At 47.3% G+C, this 21,213-nt stretch overlaps 2 protein-coding genes across 2 annotated transcripts; both read left to right on the top strand.

Annotated features, from left to right (window-relative positions):
• Positions 1-1,334, top strand: UCRPA7_8025 (putative uracil permease protein; the record flags this gene model as incomplete). The annotated part of the gene is made up of 4 exons (XM_007920540.1): positions 1-45; positions 320-478; positions 564-844; positions 911-1,334. The coding sequence occupies 4 exons, from the start codon at positions 1-3 to the stop codon at positions 1,332-1,334; spliced, it is 909 nt and encodes a 302-aa protein (XP_007918731.1).
• A 9,755-nt stretch (positions 1,335-11,089) lies between these two features.
• UCRPA7_8024 (putative dimethylaniline monooxygenase protein) lies at positions 11,090-12,065 on the top strand (the record flags this gene model as incomplete). Its single annotated transcript, XM_007920546.1, has 2 exons — positions 11,090-11,734; positions 11,793-12,065. The coding sequence occupies 2 exons, from the start codon at positions 11,090-11,092 to the stop codon at positions 12,063-12,065; spliced, it is 918 nt and encodes a 305-aa protein (XP_007918737.1).
• Between the last annotated feature and the right edge of the window lie 9,148 nt (positions 12,066-21,213).

Genomic DNA, 21,213 nt, shown 5'->3' with positions numbered 1-21,213 from the left:
ATGGGATCGGACCTATCATATATCAAGGCGCCAGTATTCCGGCTGGTTCGTCTCATGCTTGGGTACATGCTCGACTGATTCTTTCTCTTACCCTAGAACCAAGAAGCTGAACTTTGATCTCTACGCAGGTGTTTCTCAATAATCTCTTCGTTCAAGCCGGTAATGTAAGATTATCTTTAATACCCTTATTTTCTTTTCGGATTCATCTCAGCGATGTCCCGTTTCAATTTCGATCATTAATTAAGAATTGCCCATCAAGAACCCTGCATTTATGTGTTTAAAGTCCTTACAAATACACCGCTAACTTCAACATCCATAGATGGCAACATTCGCGACGAACAACGCGGATATTGCCCGATACGCTCGCCGTCCAAATGATGCACTATGGACCCAGCTGATTGGAATGCCTCTCGCATTTGGTGTCGTGGCATTCTTCGGAATCTTTGTCACGAGTGCTTCAAAGCCTCTGTTTGGGAAGGTAAGACACCTAGTAATAGAGACCTCCGCATGGCGCACCTGCGTGAGACATGCTCCAGGCAAAATCTAATCAAATTTGTGCAAAGGTGCTTTGGGATCCTACCGCTATCCTCGACGGATTCCTGACCGAGTCATATGATTCCAAAACTAGAGCGGGTGTGTTTTTCATTGCATTGGGATTCTCTTTCGCTCAGTGCACGACCATGATCTTCGCCAACATTATCGCTGCTGGAAATGATACCTCCGCAATGCTGCCCAGGTTTATAAACTACCGCCGAGGTGCAATAATCTGTTTGATTCTTGCATTCGCTATCACACCATGGAATCTTACAAAAACATCATTCTCTTTCACAAGCTACCTTGGAAGGTGAGCAATATAGTCCTAGTTTATTTCCAAACTCAAAGGATGAGTCTGGCTGACGGATTGAATTAGTTACCAGGTATTCCTTGCTAGCATCATCGGCGTTGTCATCAGCGACTACTACTTCGTCCGGCGTGGCAAGCTTGACCTTGTGGCAATATTCTCACTTGAGCGTGGCGCGCCTTATTACTATACCAAAGGTTGGAACTGGCGTGCGTATGCCGCTTATGTTATTGGTATTGTGCCTGTCTTTCCTGGGTTTCTAAAAGCTGTTGGGGTGCAAAGCATCCCAATCGGTGCCAAGCAGTTATATACCTTCTCGCTGCCTGTGGGTATCATTGTTGCTGGTGTGACCTACTGGGGTCTAAACGTTGCATTTCCATCTGCTGGTGGACCTTTTGACAAGTGGTCAGAGCCTGCCCCTGGCGAGGTGGACGAGATTGCGCATGGTACCAATGAGAGACTTGACAAAGATCCGGAGAAGAACATTGCCTAGACTCAAACGAGTCAATACGTCAATGTTCCTCGGTTTGTTCTAATGAACAACCGGAATTTGCTTTGTGTAGATTTCGGAAGATTCTTACTAGTCTGTAGAGACACTTCGCTGCTGAGGTGTCTTAAATTTGAAGAGTTATCTCGATGTTTTGATCGGCGCAAGAGAATGGATGACAAGTAGAAATTGACATGGAATGGTGGAGCTATTGAGCAGCGATCTATAATACACTCATCTGGTTCCTCTAGGTGTCAATAATTAGTACGTTGGAATGACACTGGATCCGCCTTAGACACTATTCTGAGCCGGTCTCTACATATAATTGAGCCTAAGTTGAATGCTCGGGAGAAGTGGTTTATCCTTCTGTCTTGCTGCTAGCCGAACTGCAACGCCTAAGCAAGCTACAACAATAACAATGCCTAACGCAGCTAGATTTAGGATGAAGTAATCTGCAAAGATCACTTGCATTGCATGCCGCATGCTAGACATGATCGAAAAACAAAAACTCCGCATAATGATCCCACCATCAACGAGCAAGAAGCAACTTACGGACTTGGCCGCTTTCCTGATCGCCAATAGCTTATCATACACGTACCCTAGTTGTAGCCATACACTTGCATCTTATCATTTAATCTTAGAGATATCTATCAGCTTTGGGTCTATGGCAATCGTTACTAACCCGCGTATCGTGGTTGGCTGAGCCTGCTCCGTCGTCGGTGAAAGAGCGACGTCCCCACCTCCGACCGCTGCATCGCCGACGACGCGTATGCAATAAGAGGGTTGTCATCTCAATGCACGAAAGTTCCAATTCCTTCATAACGATTATCAGGTTCTGGTCAATGAGATAATGACGAGACTATATCGCTGATGTCCGTCCTATAAATAAGCTGCCGGAACCACTAGAAGCCCCATTTCAGCTGTGCATCGGTCCAAGCCATGACATAACCGCCCTATTGTTCCTAGAAACCTCACCATAGGAATTCATGGCCTGCTGAATACTAGGTTGAGTCCCATCAAATGTCTCACAAGTACTCCTAAATCCATTCTGAAGAGTTCAAATACATTCTGAGAAAGGAGAGAAATACTGTCGTTTAGTAATAGAGGAGCTATTTTTGACCCATGTCGTGTTCAGAACTCAGGTGAAATAGTACGCAGCCTAAGGAACTGCGGATTATTGATTATCCTTACATAAGGTAGTATAGATTCATTTGCGCGTTGTAACGACGTTTCTACTTACTTGAGCTAGAAGCGTCCCATGATGAGGTGAAAACGAATTGGAGTTGACTATTGGGGCGGCTAGTGAACCAAGTCGCAGATCTCTCGTACTGTCCTGATTTGTGGAAGTTTGCCAGGAACAGGCCTGTCGCATTGACATGTTAGGGTCTTTTAGCAAGCATCCACCCCGCAACTGCGGGGTTAAGAGCCATTGCCCAGGATATACTGCAACTTGGAATGCTACGATCTCGGTCCGAGCCGGGGCAGTTTTTAATGGGCTTTGATTTTCTTAGAGAATAGGTATAGAATGCCTACATAGATGCGAGAATTCTTACAGTCGCAGAGTCGATGCATCACTGGCGGTGACAAGCCGCCGTTGAAAACATGGTCGTTTTGAAGGGACTTCGTCACACCATGGATTTCTGGCACTTAGTGGCGTAATCTCTGAGACTGCCAGCATTTTTGTCTGATATACATCTAGGTTTGAGGCAGTGACTGCAGGTCAATTGTGGTGTAAAATGCAGTTACTGTTTCCCGCAATATCTTCTTAAGTCTTGCCATTATTTGCTAAGTAGCGACAATCTCGAAGGAAATTCATTTGAAGAGACGACAATGAGGCATTGAACTCGCATGAGAGGAAGGAAACCGCCTTGTATTCAACGAGGCCCGCTCGGCCCGCCGCGGACCGTGACTGTGTCCTCGTCAAGCATCTCGGACACTTCGGCCGACATTGTGGCCCTTTTCGGGCCTCCATGGGCAGCTGATCTACAGCGAAATCATTTCACTAGACTGCTAATTTCACAAGACTTCTCTCGAAAATATGTTTGAGATTCGTGTGGTGAACATGACCGACTATCTGCAAGGAACAAAAGAATCACATTGTTCCGCTCAGATTGTAGCTCAAGTTTAGATTTGAACAACTTCTTCTGTAGTTCACAGAGAAACTTTTCGAAACCTCAGTTTGAAAATACTACGTCAGTCGTAATGATTACATTCTTCTACTTGTTTCTGGTAGCGATTTCTGCCATTCCCTTCATTGGTCGAGGCGAAGCAGTTACGCTTCAACAATATCATCCTATTATTGCAAGGACACCAACCAATGTCACTTCAATCGCAAATGTCACACTTGTTGATCCATCGGTCCTCAAAGTAAATCCGATCGTCGATGCCAACTTGTCATCGGTGGTCTTCCCCGTGTTTCCCGGAGTCGACCTGACTTATCTCGCTCCAGTCTTCTCCACGGCAGATGGCGTGGTAGCCTCGCCAGAGCCAGGAACTGTGGTCGACCTGCGAAACGGTGTGACCTACCTTTTGATTTACAATGGCGATGTAGTGGCGACTTGGGAGTTCAAAGCAGAAGAGATGCGCAGTCCTGTTCTTCCGGGACTGTATGCAGATCCGAATATCGCAATCTTCAACCAGACATATTATATATATGCCACAACAGACGGCTTTTCAGGTTGGGGTGGAAATGCCTTCTATGTCTGGAAGTCACCGGATCTGGAATCTTGGACCAGGAGCTCTGGGCCTTTCTTGGTATTGAATGGGACAAGCGGATCGGTTCCTTGGGCAACAGGCAACGCGTGAGTCCCCCCTTCTAAACAGACTCGCACAGATTCCAATGATGTGACATGACTATGAAGCGCAATTGGTCAATCTTGGAATGTGCATCTCACAGGGGCTTCTTAGAGGAGGCAGATGTGTACTCTTCTGAAAGCAATACAGACGCTAACCTCTGTCCGTAGATGGGCTCCTACGATCGCCAGCCGCGACGGTAATTATTATTTTTACTTTAGCGGGAATAACCCGACCTACAATCGTAAAACAATAGGAGCCGCTGTTGCAAATTCGCCGGAAGGACCATTCACCGCCCAACCAACTGCAAGTGAGCAATAATTCCTTCCACTATAACAATTATCATGAGCAAAGATGCAGTCTTAAAGATAATATTTACTCCCGACACGCGTTTATCGAGGTTTTCACTTATTCTTTGTTCTAGGCTGCTAATTTCACTCACTTAGTGATACTTAATAATGAGGCGATCACCACAAACCAAGCCATAGACCCAGCGGCATTTCAAGACCCTGTGACCGGCAGATACTATCTCTTCTGGGGTAACGGTAATCCCCTTTTCGCAGAATTTAACAATGACATGGTCTCGATCAATCAAAGCACGATAAGTACAATCACTGGTTTAACAGACTTCCGTGAAGGAATTTTCGTCAACTATCGTAAAGGGCTATATCATATCACATACTCAATTGATGACACAGGCTCAGAAAACTATCGTGTGGGGTACGCAACATCAGCCATTGTGGAAGGGCCGTGGACGTACCGTGGTGTAGTACTTCAGAAAGATCCTTCACAGGGAAGTCTGGCCACCGGCCATGACTCAATAGTCAATGTCCCCGGCACAGATGATTGGTATATCGCATATCATCGTTTTGCGATTCCCGGTGGCGACGGCACTCACCGCGAAACCACGATTGATCGTGTGTATTTTGATAGGGAGACAGGCTTCATGCGCCCTATCGTGCCAACTCTCTCAAGTGTTGGCCCAGAAATAATTCCTAAGCCATGTACAGATAGGAGAGCTACTTGAATACACTCTTGAAGGTAGCATTACTCCATGCAAAATTTCCTCACAGCCCTCATTCGTACTCTCAAACAGGCGGGGGGGAGGTGACCAAGTTCTATCCCAAATGCCGCTCTCGTAATAGTCTATCTTAGAGGAAAATCTTCAAACCTGGTCAAGAGAATATGGCTATACTATTGTGAACGAGATGAGTGATTGCACCAAGACATAATCCACTTCGAGAAAACTGTTAAGGAACTACCCATGTCAAGATACTAGGATGCCAAGTTTAGACAAGTTGCGCAGCTTAGCGAAACGCTTCAATCTCTTGGATCAATATGGCACCACTGGAGAAGAGAACTGGATAGCCCTGTTCCGAACTTTGACGGCAAACCGCACGCCTTTGTCTGGCAGGATCAACGACGAGTATGGGACAAAAGATTTTGCGCACATTGATGTCACCGAGTCGCAGGATGACGGTGCCAAAAAAAAGATATCCGAGGCTGCTTGGGCAAAAGTCTCATCACTGTTGGAAAACATTGTAGACGGAAAGGTCTTTTATATAACCGAGCATGGTTATCTTGGTTTTGCTGAGGAATCGTGCCAGAAAGGCGACGACGTGTACGTCTTCTGCGGTGGAGAAGTGCCATTCATTGTGAGACTAATCGGCGAGGGTCTTTTTGCATTCCATGGCGAAACGTATGTGCACGGCTTGATGGATGGCGAAGTCATGCAGTGGAAGACTTTGAAATTGGAGCGGCTCAATTTGAAATAGTTGTCTAACATCTTGACTGCAAGTACAGAATAGTCGTATCAACGTGCTGTAAAAGTGTACGGGTGACAAGTGGTTGGGCCTAATGCTTTAGCCACGAAACATGCCTTGCAATACGTCATGGTAACCAGGGCGCAGCGGTAACAAACGCTGACGTTAAACCGGAACCATGGTGTGTAACACGTGAGGCAAAACACAATGTCGATTAAGTATTTCCTCAGTCCGCCATATCGTGCACAAAGACTTTGCTTCCCCTATTTTAGTCATGATAATGAGGTCCGTTAGTTTACTACTCGACTGAAGCGATAGTATAACGGGGAACGAAGAGTGTAAAATAATATCAACAGAGGTGACGCCAGAATCCATTCTTTGAGGCAACAGGGAGAAGCTGCCGCGTTGTGCGAATAATACAGTGGTGTCACTAGCACGTGCGGGGTACATAATCTCGACTACATTCCATTTTCACATCTGATAGTGGTCACCTCGTTTGGTAGCTAAACCTGGTTGCCATAGTGCAAGCTGGCTCGGTCGCTCCACGCCCCAGAAGGATCCAGCACTTCACAATGGACCTTAGCAAGGCCATCGATAATTTCATCAAGGAGGCTCATGATGATCCTGTCGAAATAGCCAAAATTTGTGCAGACCACCGGCAAAACAGGAACGACAGATATGAGGGCATACTCCTCCAACCAGAGTATCCCGGTGTACCAATTGATGAGATACTGACAGCCCGCCTGAATGATCCTGATTATCTTGATCCGCGCAACAATCTTTGCCTCTTTGCCTGGCCATCGAAAGAAGTGATAGATCTGATTGCACGTATTCAGCAGGAACTGCGAGATCTTGCTCCAAGTATGTCCCTGGGTCCTGTATAGCTGGCTTCCATTTCCACTGTCTCTGACTTGATTAGATATATGGCTCTCGCCAGCTGAATGGTTTCACATGACTGTTATTGAGTTAGCACACTCGAAACCTCCAGAGGAGTTGGCCAGACACGTAGAACAGGTGAAACCACACGCCGCGAAACTAACTGCCTTCGCCACCGAGCACCACGCCGGTCTCGATAGACCAATGCTGAGCCTGGACGATACTGCAGTGGCGCTGACGTTCCTGCATGTCGAGAGTGATCGGTACACTTACCTGCACTTGCGACGAGATCTCGCCAACATCTGTGCAGACAACGGCGTGGAAGTCTCGTCGAAGTATTACAACACGTCGTGCCATATCACCTTTGCACGATTCGCCAAAACCTCAGACTTGCAGGACAAGGAAAGCCTAGGTGCCTGGGTGCAGAAGATTCAGTCGATAAACCACTGGTTGAAAGATGAATATTGGCCGAATGGAGATCGAGGGAAGTTCTCTCCTGGATTAAGATGGATTGTCGGCGCAGGGCGGGGCATAGAAGTCAGAAAGGGTAGGCTATGGTATGGAGACGGACAGCCAGTGATTGATGAAGAATCGGGTGGGCCTTGACGTAATATGGCGGCATATTTGGATTGCGACCTCTTTCTGCTTTCAAAGCCTAAGCTCTCGGTTTCAGTTTCCTTCGAGACTATCAACCGTAGTTTAAGGAAGCAAAAAAAGAGCAGATTCTAGATATTAAATAGATCTCGTTGGGATGATATGTGGTGGTGGAAAAGAGAACCCCTGTGTTGACTCCTGAATTTGAGTCGCTCGAAATGAATCCCTGTAAGCCCTCGCGAAGAGTTTACACCTCTTTCTAACCGGCCACTCATAGTTACAGAGTACTACTAACTGGACTATACTATGTTCGTCGGGCACCTGGTGCTACCCTGTGTCGGTCCTGCTTAGTGCCGGTTTGGCGCCTGTTAAGGCGGCGGGGGTTCTGCCACTCACGAGGGCAAGATTCGGGGAGTATTACAGACTAACTGGTGTCGTGGGTATCAATTATTATAGGGACTTGACTATCTGTCCAATGGTCTCCCAGCAAACTCCTTTCCCCGTGGCAAGAATCGATAATATCCTCTTGAAATGAGCATGCAGTTTTCGACTGATTTTCCCAGTGTTCTAATCTCAACCGAGTCCAACCAGACGTCTAAATGCCGAGTTTTCGAGTATCGGCATGCTGATAACCATCTGGATACCTTTAGAAGGCTTTAGTTGATCTTGGTATTTGCCCATGGCTAGGCTCGTCGAGAACTTCCCAAAGTGCTCGGTCGGGGTAAATATACTCGGCCACAGAACTCGAATTGCCGGCTCCGATGTACGCAAAATCTTTTCATAATACGGTCGAGATGGTATGTACGGCTGAATAGCAGCATGATTGGCTTCGCTGCCAAATCCCAGATGGACTGAGCTTGTATGCAGTAGCGGATTCGCCGTCTGCATTTCTGCCGAAGCCAGCTCTGCTTCGCCCTTTATCCTGGCCTAGAACGTGGTAAAGCGATCTGGTTCTGTTGTCGTGCCTATGCCAGATACGTACACGAAATTGAACGTTTTATTATCGGGAGGTAATGTCTGAAATGCTTTGGCGGCTTTTGTAGGCTAATCTTTGGTTATTTTGACGTAATCCCTGTAGCAGAATTAGTAAATGCTCGTGTGGTTCATGAAACTAGGACATACTCTTTGCCGACTTTGGTCTGACTAATGCCTAGCGCCTAGACACAGCCTGTTGCTCCTTTCAGTTGGGCGAGGACGTCAGAATCGTAATGCGCAAAGTCCTTATGTCTGATCACATTGATGCGAGAGTTGTTGATATTTTCTGCCATCTCCATAGGTCTTCGCCTGAGAATGGAAAACTTAGTAACTTCTTTCATCCCTATCATGGCATCTAGAGCACTAGACCCGATCAATCTAGTAGCGCCGGTAAGTATTAGGTGCATGGTCAAACGCTTTGGCAATGAAGCAAGGCGTGTAGAAACTGATGTATTGCCGATGGGAGGAACCAAGATGATAGTTAACGAGTCTTTTTGAATTGTACTCGAGAATGCAGACCTATTCAATTCATTGACGTTCTGCAATTCGCAAACGTATGCTGCCAGGCTTTCAAGTATTTGGGTCTTCGTTCTGTGGAATCTAATGCTGGCCGGAGATGGGGGCATGTTAGTCTAATCCCGGGGGCTTCGTCCAAGCCTAATGCAGACATGTCGGAGTTAGGGGAAAACCCACACATTTCTATTGCCTGCATGTAGTATGAGTGACGTTTGATTAATCACTGTGTCTATGTATTGACTGCTTACTTGTCCTCAACAGACTATACCCGTGATAATCCCCCTAGAATATTCATCAGTCTGGGAAATTCGCCTGTATCTATAATATTGACCCATCGACTGATCCCTTTCAGATGATAACCATTCGCTGTGCGAGTAACTGCTGCGAAAAAGTCATCCTTCAAAACATTTTCATTTCTAATGGCCTCCCATTCTGGCTGCAATTCGCGCATGCGTTTTCGATACACTTTCCTCAGCTGAGTGGTCTCATACTCAAGCAGGTGTATCCAATAGAGCTCATTCTTGCCCTCGTTATCCAGCTGGTCGCCTTCGTCTGCTCCTGACGCCTCCGATTGTCCTACACTTTCATCGGCGTACTCCTCTCGCTTGGGTTCTCGCTCCCTATTTGGGCCTTCGAGGAAGCGGGGCAACTTCGTAGCTACCCATCGTGGCATAGCTGATACACACTCCCAGTCGATCAATGCAGTGATGTTTCCATCTTCGTCCACAAGGATATTGCTGAGAGAGAGGTCGTCGTGCCAAATGACTGTTCGTTCCGGGGGGTACTGTATTGGGGGGAAGATTCTTGGTAGCAGATTGATCAGTCTTTCAGAGAGCCCCAAAGCAAATTTGGCGTCTTTCTCGTCGTCTTCGTCTTGGGCATTTTCATGTTCTGCGACTTGGTCCTTGACAGCGAACTCCAAGTAAGCGGCCAGCCAGTCATGAGCAGAACGATACGGTCCACGAGCAATGTTGTAGTCGAAGTGGTCGCTCCAGAAGAACATGTTCGACACCATTTCGCTAGGTGTTTCTGCATGGCTACTCTCATCGCTTCCGGCCATTAGCGTCCCGATTCTAGAGAATTCGTGACGGAAAATCTGAGCTTGTAGTTCGGCTATGGACTGAACGAGCGCTACTTTCTGAAATGTCGTCATGGTCCTCCATCGCTTGTAGGCTGAGACACCAGGCATCCGCTCCATCAGAATCCATTCAAATCCAATTTCGTTGTCGTTTGAATCGTCGAAAGCTACTACATCCGGTACTGGAACTTCTGTCCTGCGACGAAGGAATCGCAAAGTTGTGACCTCGCCTCTCGTCTTAGCGTGCGGGTGAACGGGCAGCGAGACTCTCATGAGCAAGTCTCGCTGAGCGGTTTGGACCAGATAGAGCTTGTTGAATGCGCCTTCGGCAAAAAACGAGACTTCGCATTTTACATGAAGCGTTCGGCGGGATACATGCGCGATGTCCTGAGGATTGGGCTCTCGTGTCCATATTGGGCTGGAGTTGAGTCCGCTATCATCCCAAGCAAGTCCTTCTCGGGCGAGAGGAGTCATGACCGCACGTCTCTGATTGCAGCATCAATATGAGCCCTACGAGTGCAATGTGATGAACGGGTGGCGTGGTTAGTAGGATCAAGTACGGTCGGCGGGACTTCTTGCAGCAAGAGAGGGATGGGAGTTCTTGATATTCTCTATTGACATCCACTCGTCATTTTGTTGGACCGTCTTGAGATGTCTTGGCCAGATAGACCTTCGTTACAAACCGGACGGCATCGAGACTCGATCCCCGGGGCTTTCGGCATGACGACCACAGGGCTTCACAGGCTACATAGGTAGTGTAGCCGGAGTGGAAATAGTCATACAAACAGAACTTACCCCTCAGCCAATGTCAATAGAACTCGAGCAGCAGGTGTTGGCAATATCTTGTGCTTCAGTCTGCGAAAAGCTCTCCCCGCCGGGATGTTGCTGGTGGTAGCATACTTAAGTAATGCAGCGTGACAGGCGTTTGGGGACCAATCGCGCTAGGATCCATACTACAGGTGGATTACATGCACTAACAGCTTTGGGCAGCTCCCCAATGAGATTAGCGCTCTCCACCTTCATCTGTTGTTGCGTGATTAGATTCAGACGCGCATGCCCTTCCCTCTTCACAACAGGCTATCCTTGGTTTCTGACCGATCTCCGTGACATCAGATTACATAGCTACAGCGAGCGACAGCGGGCGACAGCAAGAGCCGCGTCTCACAATGCGGGTCGCTGTTATCGGCGCTGGTCCTTCGGGCTTAGTTACGTTGAAGTACTTGAAGACTGCCCACGAGTTCTTTCCAATCAAACCAATCGAGGCCAAAATCTTCGAGGCGGAAGCTGACATTGGTGGGACCTTCGCGTACCGGACATACGAAGAGGCTGAACTTGTATCTTCGAAGCAACTCACCACCTTTTCGGACTTCCGGCCTCGGAAAGATGACCCCGACTTCCTGAGTGCCACGAGGTATCTTGAGTATTTGCGGCAGTACTGCGACCGCTTTGAACTGTGGCCTGACATTGAGTTCCTATCTCCGGTCACTTCGATCCTACGCCGTGATGGTGGGGGTCATATTGTACACTATAGGAAAGACAGCAAAGAGTCGACCTGGGAATGTGATGCCATTGCTGTTTGCTCTGGGCTACACGTGTCGCCGAACATTCCGGATCTGATGGGTGTCGAGCACATCCGAAAGGTTCTCCACTCTGCTGAGTTCAAAAGTCGAGAGCAATTTGGCCAAGATACCACAGTAATGATATTGGGCACCGGCGAGACAGGCGTAGACATTGCCCATCTGGCCGTTACAGAGCCCAAAGTAAAACGAGTCGTCTTATGCCACCGCGATGGTTTCCTTGGCGCCCCAAAGGTATGATATCATCGCAAGCCTATCGGTCTAATCGTTCAGTGCTGAACGTTTACCTTAGAGAATCCCAACACCAGTCATTCTTCCCATTCTTGGACGGCAGGCAGACCCAGACTACTTAAACGTCCCAGTCGATGTTAGCCAAGCAACCCTGTTTGACTCCATGTATCTTCACCCATTGATCCGAGACCGCTTGTTTCTCTGGAGCTACTATGATATCGTCATCAAGACCGCATTGTGGTTGATTTCAGGCACATCCCACGGACAAGATCAATGGGTCGGCGGCATTTCCAAGGAAAGATTCCACGCTTCAAAAGGTGAGATACTCGCCTAATTGTACAAAGGGATCTCAAGCTCACGTTGGTGGCAGTCTTCTTCAACAAAGCTTCTACAAAAGCGCTTCCGTACATTGTCGAGCCATATCGGCCCGCGAAACCAAGTATAGTCGAACGTATTCGGCGTAGCTTGATGCAGATACCGCTCCCCAAAATACCTGCCGGTCGAGTTATCGATCTAGCTCCTTGGCCAAGCCACATAGACGCTTCCGGTGTGGTTCATTTCCGGGACAATGGTCGTATCGAGTATGAGCGTATGAAATCTGAGACAATAAAGCCAGATGTTCTCGTTCTTGCTACAGGATACACCCAGACATTTCCATTCTTTGATCAAGAGACCAAACATCCATATCCACATGCCTCTGACGCTGACGTAAGAGACATATGGAAACGAGGCGACGATACCGTCGGCTTTATCGGTTTTGTACGACCAGCCTTCGGAGCGATTCCATCTTTGGCAGAGCTGCAAGCTCAATTATTCATCATGCATCTTGTTCAGCCATCAGCGATTGCTCACCCCCTCGTCCCTGAAGATGAGCCTCATTATAGACTCCGGAGCCCACCAAATGCACGTATTACTTATGGAGTTGACCACGAGACTTATGCCTATCAATTGGCATTAGACATGGACTGCGCACCATCTTTCACTGAAGTGGTAAAAGCTGGATTTGCTGCTGGACCTCCAGGTCGCGGGACTGGCATCTGGTACAAACTGCCCATCGTCTGGGCTGCAGGCGCGCAGTTCAACGCTAAGTTCCGTCTCCGAGGCCCTTGGGCCTGGGAGGGAGCTGTTAACGTACTCGGTGTGGAGCTGTGGCCGACCATTTCCAGAAGGAGAGGTTTTCTTAGTAACTTTACATTGGCTGTTATCCCAATTGTCTCCTTGGGAATCATCAGCTTCTGGTTGTGGGTTGCTGGGCTTATCCTAGATGCTGTTGCACTTTTTTCCACAAAGCGGAGAAAGCTTTTGTAATCTTTGTCACAGTACAGTTTCGTTTGTATGACCTGTTTTTCTGTATCTTGTTTGTATGTAAGATCAATGATGCGAGGTTAGAGATACTTTTGTCAGCTTGTTGACAATTAGTCAGATAGATATACCATAATTAGTCCTAGCGGAACCAATGGTCTACCAGTACCTTGCTTCGTGGTACAACTTTGATATTCGTTGATCATGTCGAGACTTTGCCAGAGAGCAGGTGATCGTAGTAGTGAAACATATTTATTCGTTGATTAAGATACGACTGATAGTCATAGACCGGAAAACAAGACTTGGGTATCTCATCTTCTAACGTATCATTATGTAACATAAGGGTGTTTTACCTTAAGTCAAATCAAATGCCAGCCGCGAAAGATCCCGCCATAGGCGTTGTTGATGACCTCCCAGTCCTCATGGTCGCAATTCGTTTGACTGATACTCTTAGAAGCCAATCCAGCGTGTTTTTGAAGACTTGGGGACTTACACCTTTCCCAAGTCATGGGTTCTGCGAGGTCTTTCTGTGCCTCTTTCCATACTTGCGCTGCCCAACAAGTAACAAGAAGATCCATTGTTTTCTCATCCATCTGTGTTTTGAAGTTAAGCCTTGGAAGATCGTCGAGCGTGCCATCTTCCTTTCGAGAACTCTTCATCTCCACTGCCAGTAGATTTCCAGTCTCGTCTTTCCACAATAGTTCCTTGTCATGCGTCAAATGACCCAGCAGCTTCTGTTCTATTTTGAAATGTCCGCGGACTTTCCACGTAGTGCGGCCTAAACATGGCGAAATGAATACCTTTTGGAATGCTCGCCTCCGCGATGCCTTTCCTTCAACCACCATATGATTAGATGTCATACCAAAGTAGTTTGTTTTAAAATCATACAAATGATCTCGATGATGTCTAATACTGCCCTCCCCATCAGTCGCAGACAATTTGTATGTCAGCTTTTCAACCCCATATACCTTGGTCTTTGCATCACTTGGTGGGTTTGTCAGCTCGTAAAGCGCACGAGATGGTGGTATAGCGGGATATATGAGGCATCCATCAAGTATGAGAGTAGTGAGCTCTCCGGTAGGCAGAGAATGTCGCGGTTCATGGCCTGTGACCGCTTCATACGACGGTGGGTCCGGGTTTGACGAGGTAGTCATTGTAGTCTTATTACTGTCGAAGACGAGCACTGCATCCAAGTTTCTCGTGAATTTATTTGTTGTTCAATATCAGCAGTCAAGAAAGGTAGCTCAGTTGCGCTGAACTGGTGGAAACCTCGTGATTTACAAGGCAGCCTCGCAGCGTCTCGAAATGCTGGGGCGAATGGGGAGCAGTGCTAAGCCACCATGAGTTATCCACTGTGACGTAAGTCGCAGCATTGGCACTGCATGCGGCAATCCACGGCCACCGTGGCACTGATCTCGCCATGCAACGCGCACCGCGTGATAGATAGAAAGCACCAAGGGACTGCCAAGAAGTTCCACTATAGGTGTGGCCGGGTGCCGAGCTTTCGCCAACCCGACTAACCTTAATAACTAAATGCTAAGCCCCCGGTCTTCTTTTGCTGGTACAAAAACCATTCTACCAGGGTTATAGGAAGTTTAAGATGGGGAGCATGTCTGGGAGTGAAGTTGGCCTGAGCTGCATGTGTTTGATTAGGGATGTAATATATTAAATTCAAATGAGCAACAGTCCAATCAGGGTGAATGTATTTACACGTTTCTCAAAGTGTAGACATTGGCATTCGAACAGATGAAATCACAACTTGATGAGAGAAATACCGAAAATCATAATGGTTACTGCCACAGTATTACACCTTAGGTAAGAAAGGCGACGGCAAGCGAGTTGTCAGTTCTTGAATGAACTTGCAATGAGAATGTAGTCAGCTAGATTTCTTGACAGTATCTCTATAAAAATTGGAGGCTTCGTATATGCCAACAGTCGTTTTCGTTCCATCACCAGAAGATTCAAGCCATTATTTGCTGCCTGGAAGCTTTTCGAGCGTGACTCGGCCAGCACCTTCTCAATAGTCCGAGTGATGCCATCACACATTTCACGTCTACGAGGTACCTACTAGAACTTCGTGACTTTACGCCGTTAAATCCAACAGTGAGAACCCAATCCACTTAAGGCAGGCAAGTAATCAAAGAAAAATGTCGACCAGAATCAGTGAACCTCGGATCATGAAGTGGCGTCGATGAGACATTCTGTGGGGAACAAAACCTGGAGAACAAGCCGCAAATTGCCCCCTCACTAACACTAGCTCATGAGCTATTGACTTAGAGGCTTCATACCTGAATCCTGATTCGCCCTGATCACTTGCACATGCCGAGGCCCACGAGCAGGTCGAAATTGTATTTCACGCGGGGATATTTCAAAACGTACATGTGGAGTGTGATTCCTATAAGATCTTCTTCTGGAACTCCTGCTGCCTTTGCTTTCTTACTGCAACAACAAAGAACGAGAAACATGCCATCACACGGCTCATTACAAGGTGTTCTACAGTCACAGTGGACTCAATTGGTCCATGTTCATGGTGCTCACAATGTGGAATTCTTCGGTGGTCTACTTGTACAACTCATTTCGTTTTGGATACCGTCACTATTCTACATTTCTCTAGACTATGTCCTCCCTTCGTTCTCTCAGAAACACAAAATTCAACCAGCTCCAAAGCAACCGACAACCGCTGATATACGCCATTGTGCAGGCATCGTTCTCCGTAATCAGCTAATTTCAGCCGGTCTAGCCCTTCTCAACTCAAAAAGAAGTTCACCTCTTCGAATAACAGACACAATTCCTACAAGATCCGAGTTTTTACAAGAGATCATACTCTGCTGTCTGATGCGCGAGGTTCTGTTCTATTACTCACATCGACTACTGCATACACCACGTTTATATAAGACGATCCACAAGACGCACCACAAATTCATAGCACCCGTTGCTCTTGCCGCACAGTACGCTCATCCAGTCGAGCACATTGTTGCAAATACTTTGCCGATCGCGATACCTCCAATGGTTCTTCACTCGCACATCTTAACATTCTGGGGTTTCCTTGGCTTCACACTTGTTGAAACCTGCACCGTTCATTCGGGGTATGACTTTTTCCACCATGCGGCAAAACACCATGATGCACACCACGAGAAGTTCAATCTGAATTTTGGTGTTTTCGGTATATTGGATTGGCTTCATGGGACAGATGGGAGAAAAGGCAGTGGAAGACCGAAGCGGGAGTAATTAGATTTCCAATACGTAGGAATGTTAGATGTCACTTGTTTGGCCACTCTCTCTGACTAGATGTAAACAATGACTCAATGCACCTCCATGCTGTCCACAACTATACAAGTAATTGTGATTCAAGGTCTTGTCCTCCAGGATCATTGACATGTTTAGGGCAGGTCGCCTGAAAAGTTTATCGTCTGTTTCCGTGATTGATGAGGCCCTTTGGCGTATAATATGAGAGAAGACCCATAGTTGCGAATGCAACTATAAATGCTCTACCATCTTCAAGCGATACTTTTTGCTGAAAACCGGTGCCCACATTCTTTCCCAAAAGAACCCAATCTCTGGGTTTGTAGCGTTTGCCTCGGCGAATGCCGCCAGAGCTCTTTCATACACTTCTTTCGGCCGACTTCTGATGGTTTCTCTTGTCACCGCAAATGTACCACCGTGCATGGCCCGGATGGCAGGTGGGTGACAGCTCCCCAAGATATGTTGCCAAAACTCTCCAGGCGTATACGTTGCCAGCTGTAGAGAAGCTATTTGACTAGCAGTAATCCATATCGCCTCTTTTGGGTCGGTCCAGTTGATCTTATTCCAGTCGGCGATGTCATGCCAAAGATCAGGGTTGAAAGGCGTCACGTCATACGCAGGTACACCAAGCGCATTATCCACCATTTGTTCCGTCGTGTTTACGTAGGGCGCAACGAGGTCGAACGGATCAGCCTGGCTAAATATCATGATGTCGTCAAGCGCATCATAATTGCGCACAATATGGCATAGGTGTGTTTGCCCTTCACGGCCTTGATTTGGCAGTTCGATGTAGGAGCGGAATGAAGAGTGTGGCACTGTATCGTTGGCCTCGGGAATACCACCTTTTGAGTAAATGTAGGTGTTTTCTGCGACCGGCTGCCAGGGATCAAGCGACTCTTTGTACCTGGCAACCACAATTCCCAGATGCAATGGTGTCTGAGGTACCAGAGGTGATAAGAAATTGCATATATCGTCCATTGGCAGATTGTGGATGGTCTGTTAGGCTTCAAGGCAAGAATGTTTGGATCATTGAACGAAAGCGATCGTTGATATAGCCGACGAAAAGACGTAGTACGTGTGCTTAAATATTTATAGGCCCTTTCGGACGTGAATTACTGTTATGGAGCGTGCCTCACGTCAGATATTTAGTGGATCTGCACAGTCTGAACTACATATCTCCAACCTGCTTTTGCCTTATTGGGCACGCCATGGGAAGTAAATAGGTACTTCATTTTACGTAGTGGGTTTCATAACGCCGACATTTTATGAGGCTTGTCTGACACTGGCAGATTTGGTCAAAATACGGGCAGAGCAGATTAGATCTTAACAAGTGATCTTAGCTCCTCATGTAACGCATAATGCGGTCGACATCTTCGGCGAGACACCGAAATGAAAAACCTGATGAATGTCAGGCATATGACGGCCCATAGCTACTCCTACTGTGTCATTCACTACCGGCCTAGCTATGTCTCTTACAAGGACTGCCTACGTCACAGAGCAAGATCTTCGAGGTATGGGAGTTAGAATAACTTGTCATTACTGTATCTAGATCCAATTTCCACGGAGCACCGCACAACGCAAACATATTACTCAAGATAGAGTCCAGGGCAGCTCTAACGCGCCGTCTTCTAGACCACAAACGCATTGCACTTTACTCGAGCCAGTAAAGCGGAAGAACACTGTCCAACTCTTCTTGTGTCCATGCCATGTATCGACCTTGAAGAAGGCATTCGTCATACGAATTTGCCCACGCCGACCCTCGAAGAACTTCGTCAGTTCCTGCAACACGCTTGGTGTATAAATGCGCTGGGGTCCGTATGTCACGGCCAGTATCTCCACACCTTGCTCCTCTTCTTTCCAAGGATATCCCACAGGTTGAATATGATTCGGCCCAATCTGATGAGCGGTCTCGGTCACGTTAATGGGGAAGCGGTTCTCCTCGCTGACGTTGAGCAGCCACGGCGTGTCCTGATCTTCATACTGATACAACACTGTGAGCGTTTTAACTACGCCGAATGCTGGGTCGGGTTGTAGGATCATTGCCAATGTCTGCATATCAAATGTCACAGTCTGCGACGCCGTGGTCATAGCCTGGATGTCGGGAGTCACGACGACGCCACCCCATGTTGCGCCAAGAATACTAAGCCGTGCAGGCCCAGCCTTGGAGTCATAGCGAGGTGGTGGCCCGCGGAGCACAGGGGGCTTCGTGTTGAGCGGCAGCTGTGGCGGCTTCTCATCGGACAAATCTTCCCAACCTTCCAACGTCATGATCTAAGCGTGAACTAATGAACTTGATGACTGAATGCCGTGGAGAGTGATTACTGTAATTGAATTTGAAACAGGGAAAAGCGACAACTTGCAGGTGATGAGGTGAGCTTACGCGCGAGTGCCTTGTGCGGGGTGGGCGTGCATCTTGTTTCGTAAGTCTGAGATAAACGCCACCAACTGCGGCCCCCTTGCTGCCTGCTCAGCTATGTGCGCGCCGAGATCCTCCGCCGGCCTTAGCAACTGCATGCTTTCCCTAATGGAGTCATCTTCGGAGCTAACTGGTAACTGCAATACATGATGGCAATCGAGTACCCACCATTCGCGTTTGGTATTCACGTCCAGGAGCCGTAGTCACATATTAGTAGAAGTCCATACTCGCACTTTCACACAATCAACAAGTACAGAACGTCAACACCTGTACTATGGCAATCTCCCACCAGTGGACCCAAGCCCCCTCTCACACATTGGAGTGCCATGGTACCAGTCCAGGTACTCCCTAGCCTGAAAGACGTCACCGATTTAGTTGCCTGACGTATCCTGCCTAGATGTGAATATTCTATTTAATAGAGGCACTCGGCGGTGGGTTGAACTTCATCCCGATGGCACGGTCTGGAAAGTTGACGATAAGACCTGGCCTGGCGAGGTGGCAGCCATGAAGGTGGCAGCCCAAGCACCAGGCTTTCAGGTACCACGCCTTCTGGCTACTAAGACAATTACTGTCCACGACTCACCCAAGGAGTGCATCATGATGAATCATGTTCCTGGACGACCGTTGTCGGAGGTATGGTCTGGTTTGGACAACACCGAAAAGCGTAAGATGGCACAACGCCTGGGCAAAGTGCTCCGAGCTATTCGTGAAGTGCCCCAGCCGCCGAAACAAGCTGGACGGATTATGTCCTGTGATAGGGGGTCTATCCGCCTATTTGTTCTGATGACTATCGGGTGTATATGAAGCGGTCCTATTGACGATGAGGGTTCCCTTAATGACTGGCTTGTCTCTCGGTTGAGATGTGCACTGCTAGCTATATGTGCAGCGTTCGAAGAGACACTTAATATGAAGATATACAGTATCGTATTCACCTATGGAGATTTTAATTTCAGCAATATCGTGGTTAATGATGGGGACGATTTGGTTGTGCTTGGTTGGGGTTATGCTGGATGGCTTCCTGAGTGAGTTGAATATGCTCGGTTCCTTACATTCAACCACCGGGAAACCGACATTGCAAACTATGCTGACGAGATATTTGAAAAGCCTTACTTAAGCGAACTGGTGAACTGAATGGCTTTGAGCTATTATCTCTTTTGATAGAAAGGTAGCTGCAAGAAACTGCCCTTCTTGACGGCCTGGCTGTTATGAATGAAAACAGAGATAAATAGCACGACTTCCTGAAATAGTCTTCTAGTCATGCTTCGAAGCCAAGAGACCAATAATTGCATACACTCGAAGCCCTACCTGCGTCTAGAACAAGAATCTGTGCAAAATCTAGATGCGAAGTTTAGCTGGGTCGAATATCTGTCAGAATTTCGAACCCCATATGGATATATTCGACTCATTCTTTCATTTATATCCGGCACTATCTTAACTTCTAATGCCAACTTCCTAGCCATGATAGTGAACGTCTCGGTTACAACACCGTCAAAACTAATCTATTAAGCTGACAGTCTAACTTTACACTCCCATCGCCATAATACTAACCAAGATTTCTAGTATACTGCTGCTCCTGCACATACTGGAGCAGTGATACTTGTCATGTGGTGCAAATCTTCGGACTACTTCCGCGAACGTGGACTACATTCCGCTGCTTCTGCCGTTATCAGTCTCATTGGCTATGTCATCCTTGCAACGATATCAACTACCAATACGGCGGTACTATATTTTGCTATGTTTCTGTGTACCATGGGCGTGAGTCATGAAAGAGCAATGAATTATCTCTACCAAACAACTAATTGTGATACAGGCGTATCCAAGTACACCAATTGGCTCTGCCTGGACAGTTTCCAACATCCCTAATCTCAACGCCCGAGCTCTTACCTCCGGCTTATATATTTCAGTCGGGAATTGCGGGGGACTTCTGTCAAGTAACATCTATTTCAATTGGGAGGCGCCCAGGTATATAACCAGTCTCAGGGTCAACATCGCAATGTGCGCGCTGATGATCTCACTCAATGTTGCTTACTCGATGTGGATGAGATGGGAGAACCGCCGCAGAGACAAGCTGCTTGATACCCAAGAAGGTAGTGTCTACGTGACTGAGGGAGTTCAGAGCACCCGCAATCCACGCTTCAGATTCCAGGTCTAGCTGACAGGGCTGTTGCTTATGTTGCTCAATGACTCAGCATTCTGTGAGCTCAATTGATTTGGCCATCTTTCTCTTTCCAATCATGCTCAACGAATTTCGTCCATTCGTTATAATATCAGCTACCATGTAGGTGTTTCCATGGTGTTAAAGCCCGTGGATGACAGGCTGCAGAGAAATGACTGATATTGATTTGCAAGTTAGTCAGTCTTCATCCCGCAACAACTTTTGAAGCATGTTACACATCTTATTATCACGATTATAGTAATACAAGTTCTCGAAGCGAAAACTTTCAGAATCGCCAGGGCGACTTCAACAAGTGAATGTAAAACCATAAACTATCATTTTGATTCGAAGCTATTTTCTTTCACG

The sequence above is a fragment of the Phaeoacremonium minimum genome, assembly GCF_000392275.1.
Source record: "Phaeoacremonium minimum UCRPA7 unplaced genomic scaffold PA7_03_scaffold_566, whole genome shotgun sequence".
Taxonomy (NCBI): Eukaryota; Fungi; Ascomycota; class Sordariomycetes; order Togniniales; family Togniniaceae; genus Phaeoacremonium; species Phaeoacremonium minimum.
Note: the sequence above shows the minus strand (reverse complement) of the source record. Positions and strands in the feature narration are given on the sequence as shown.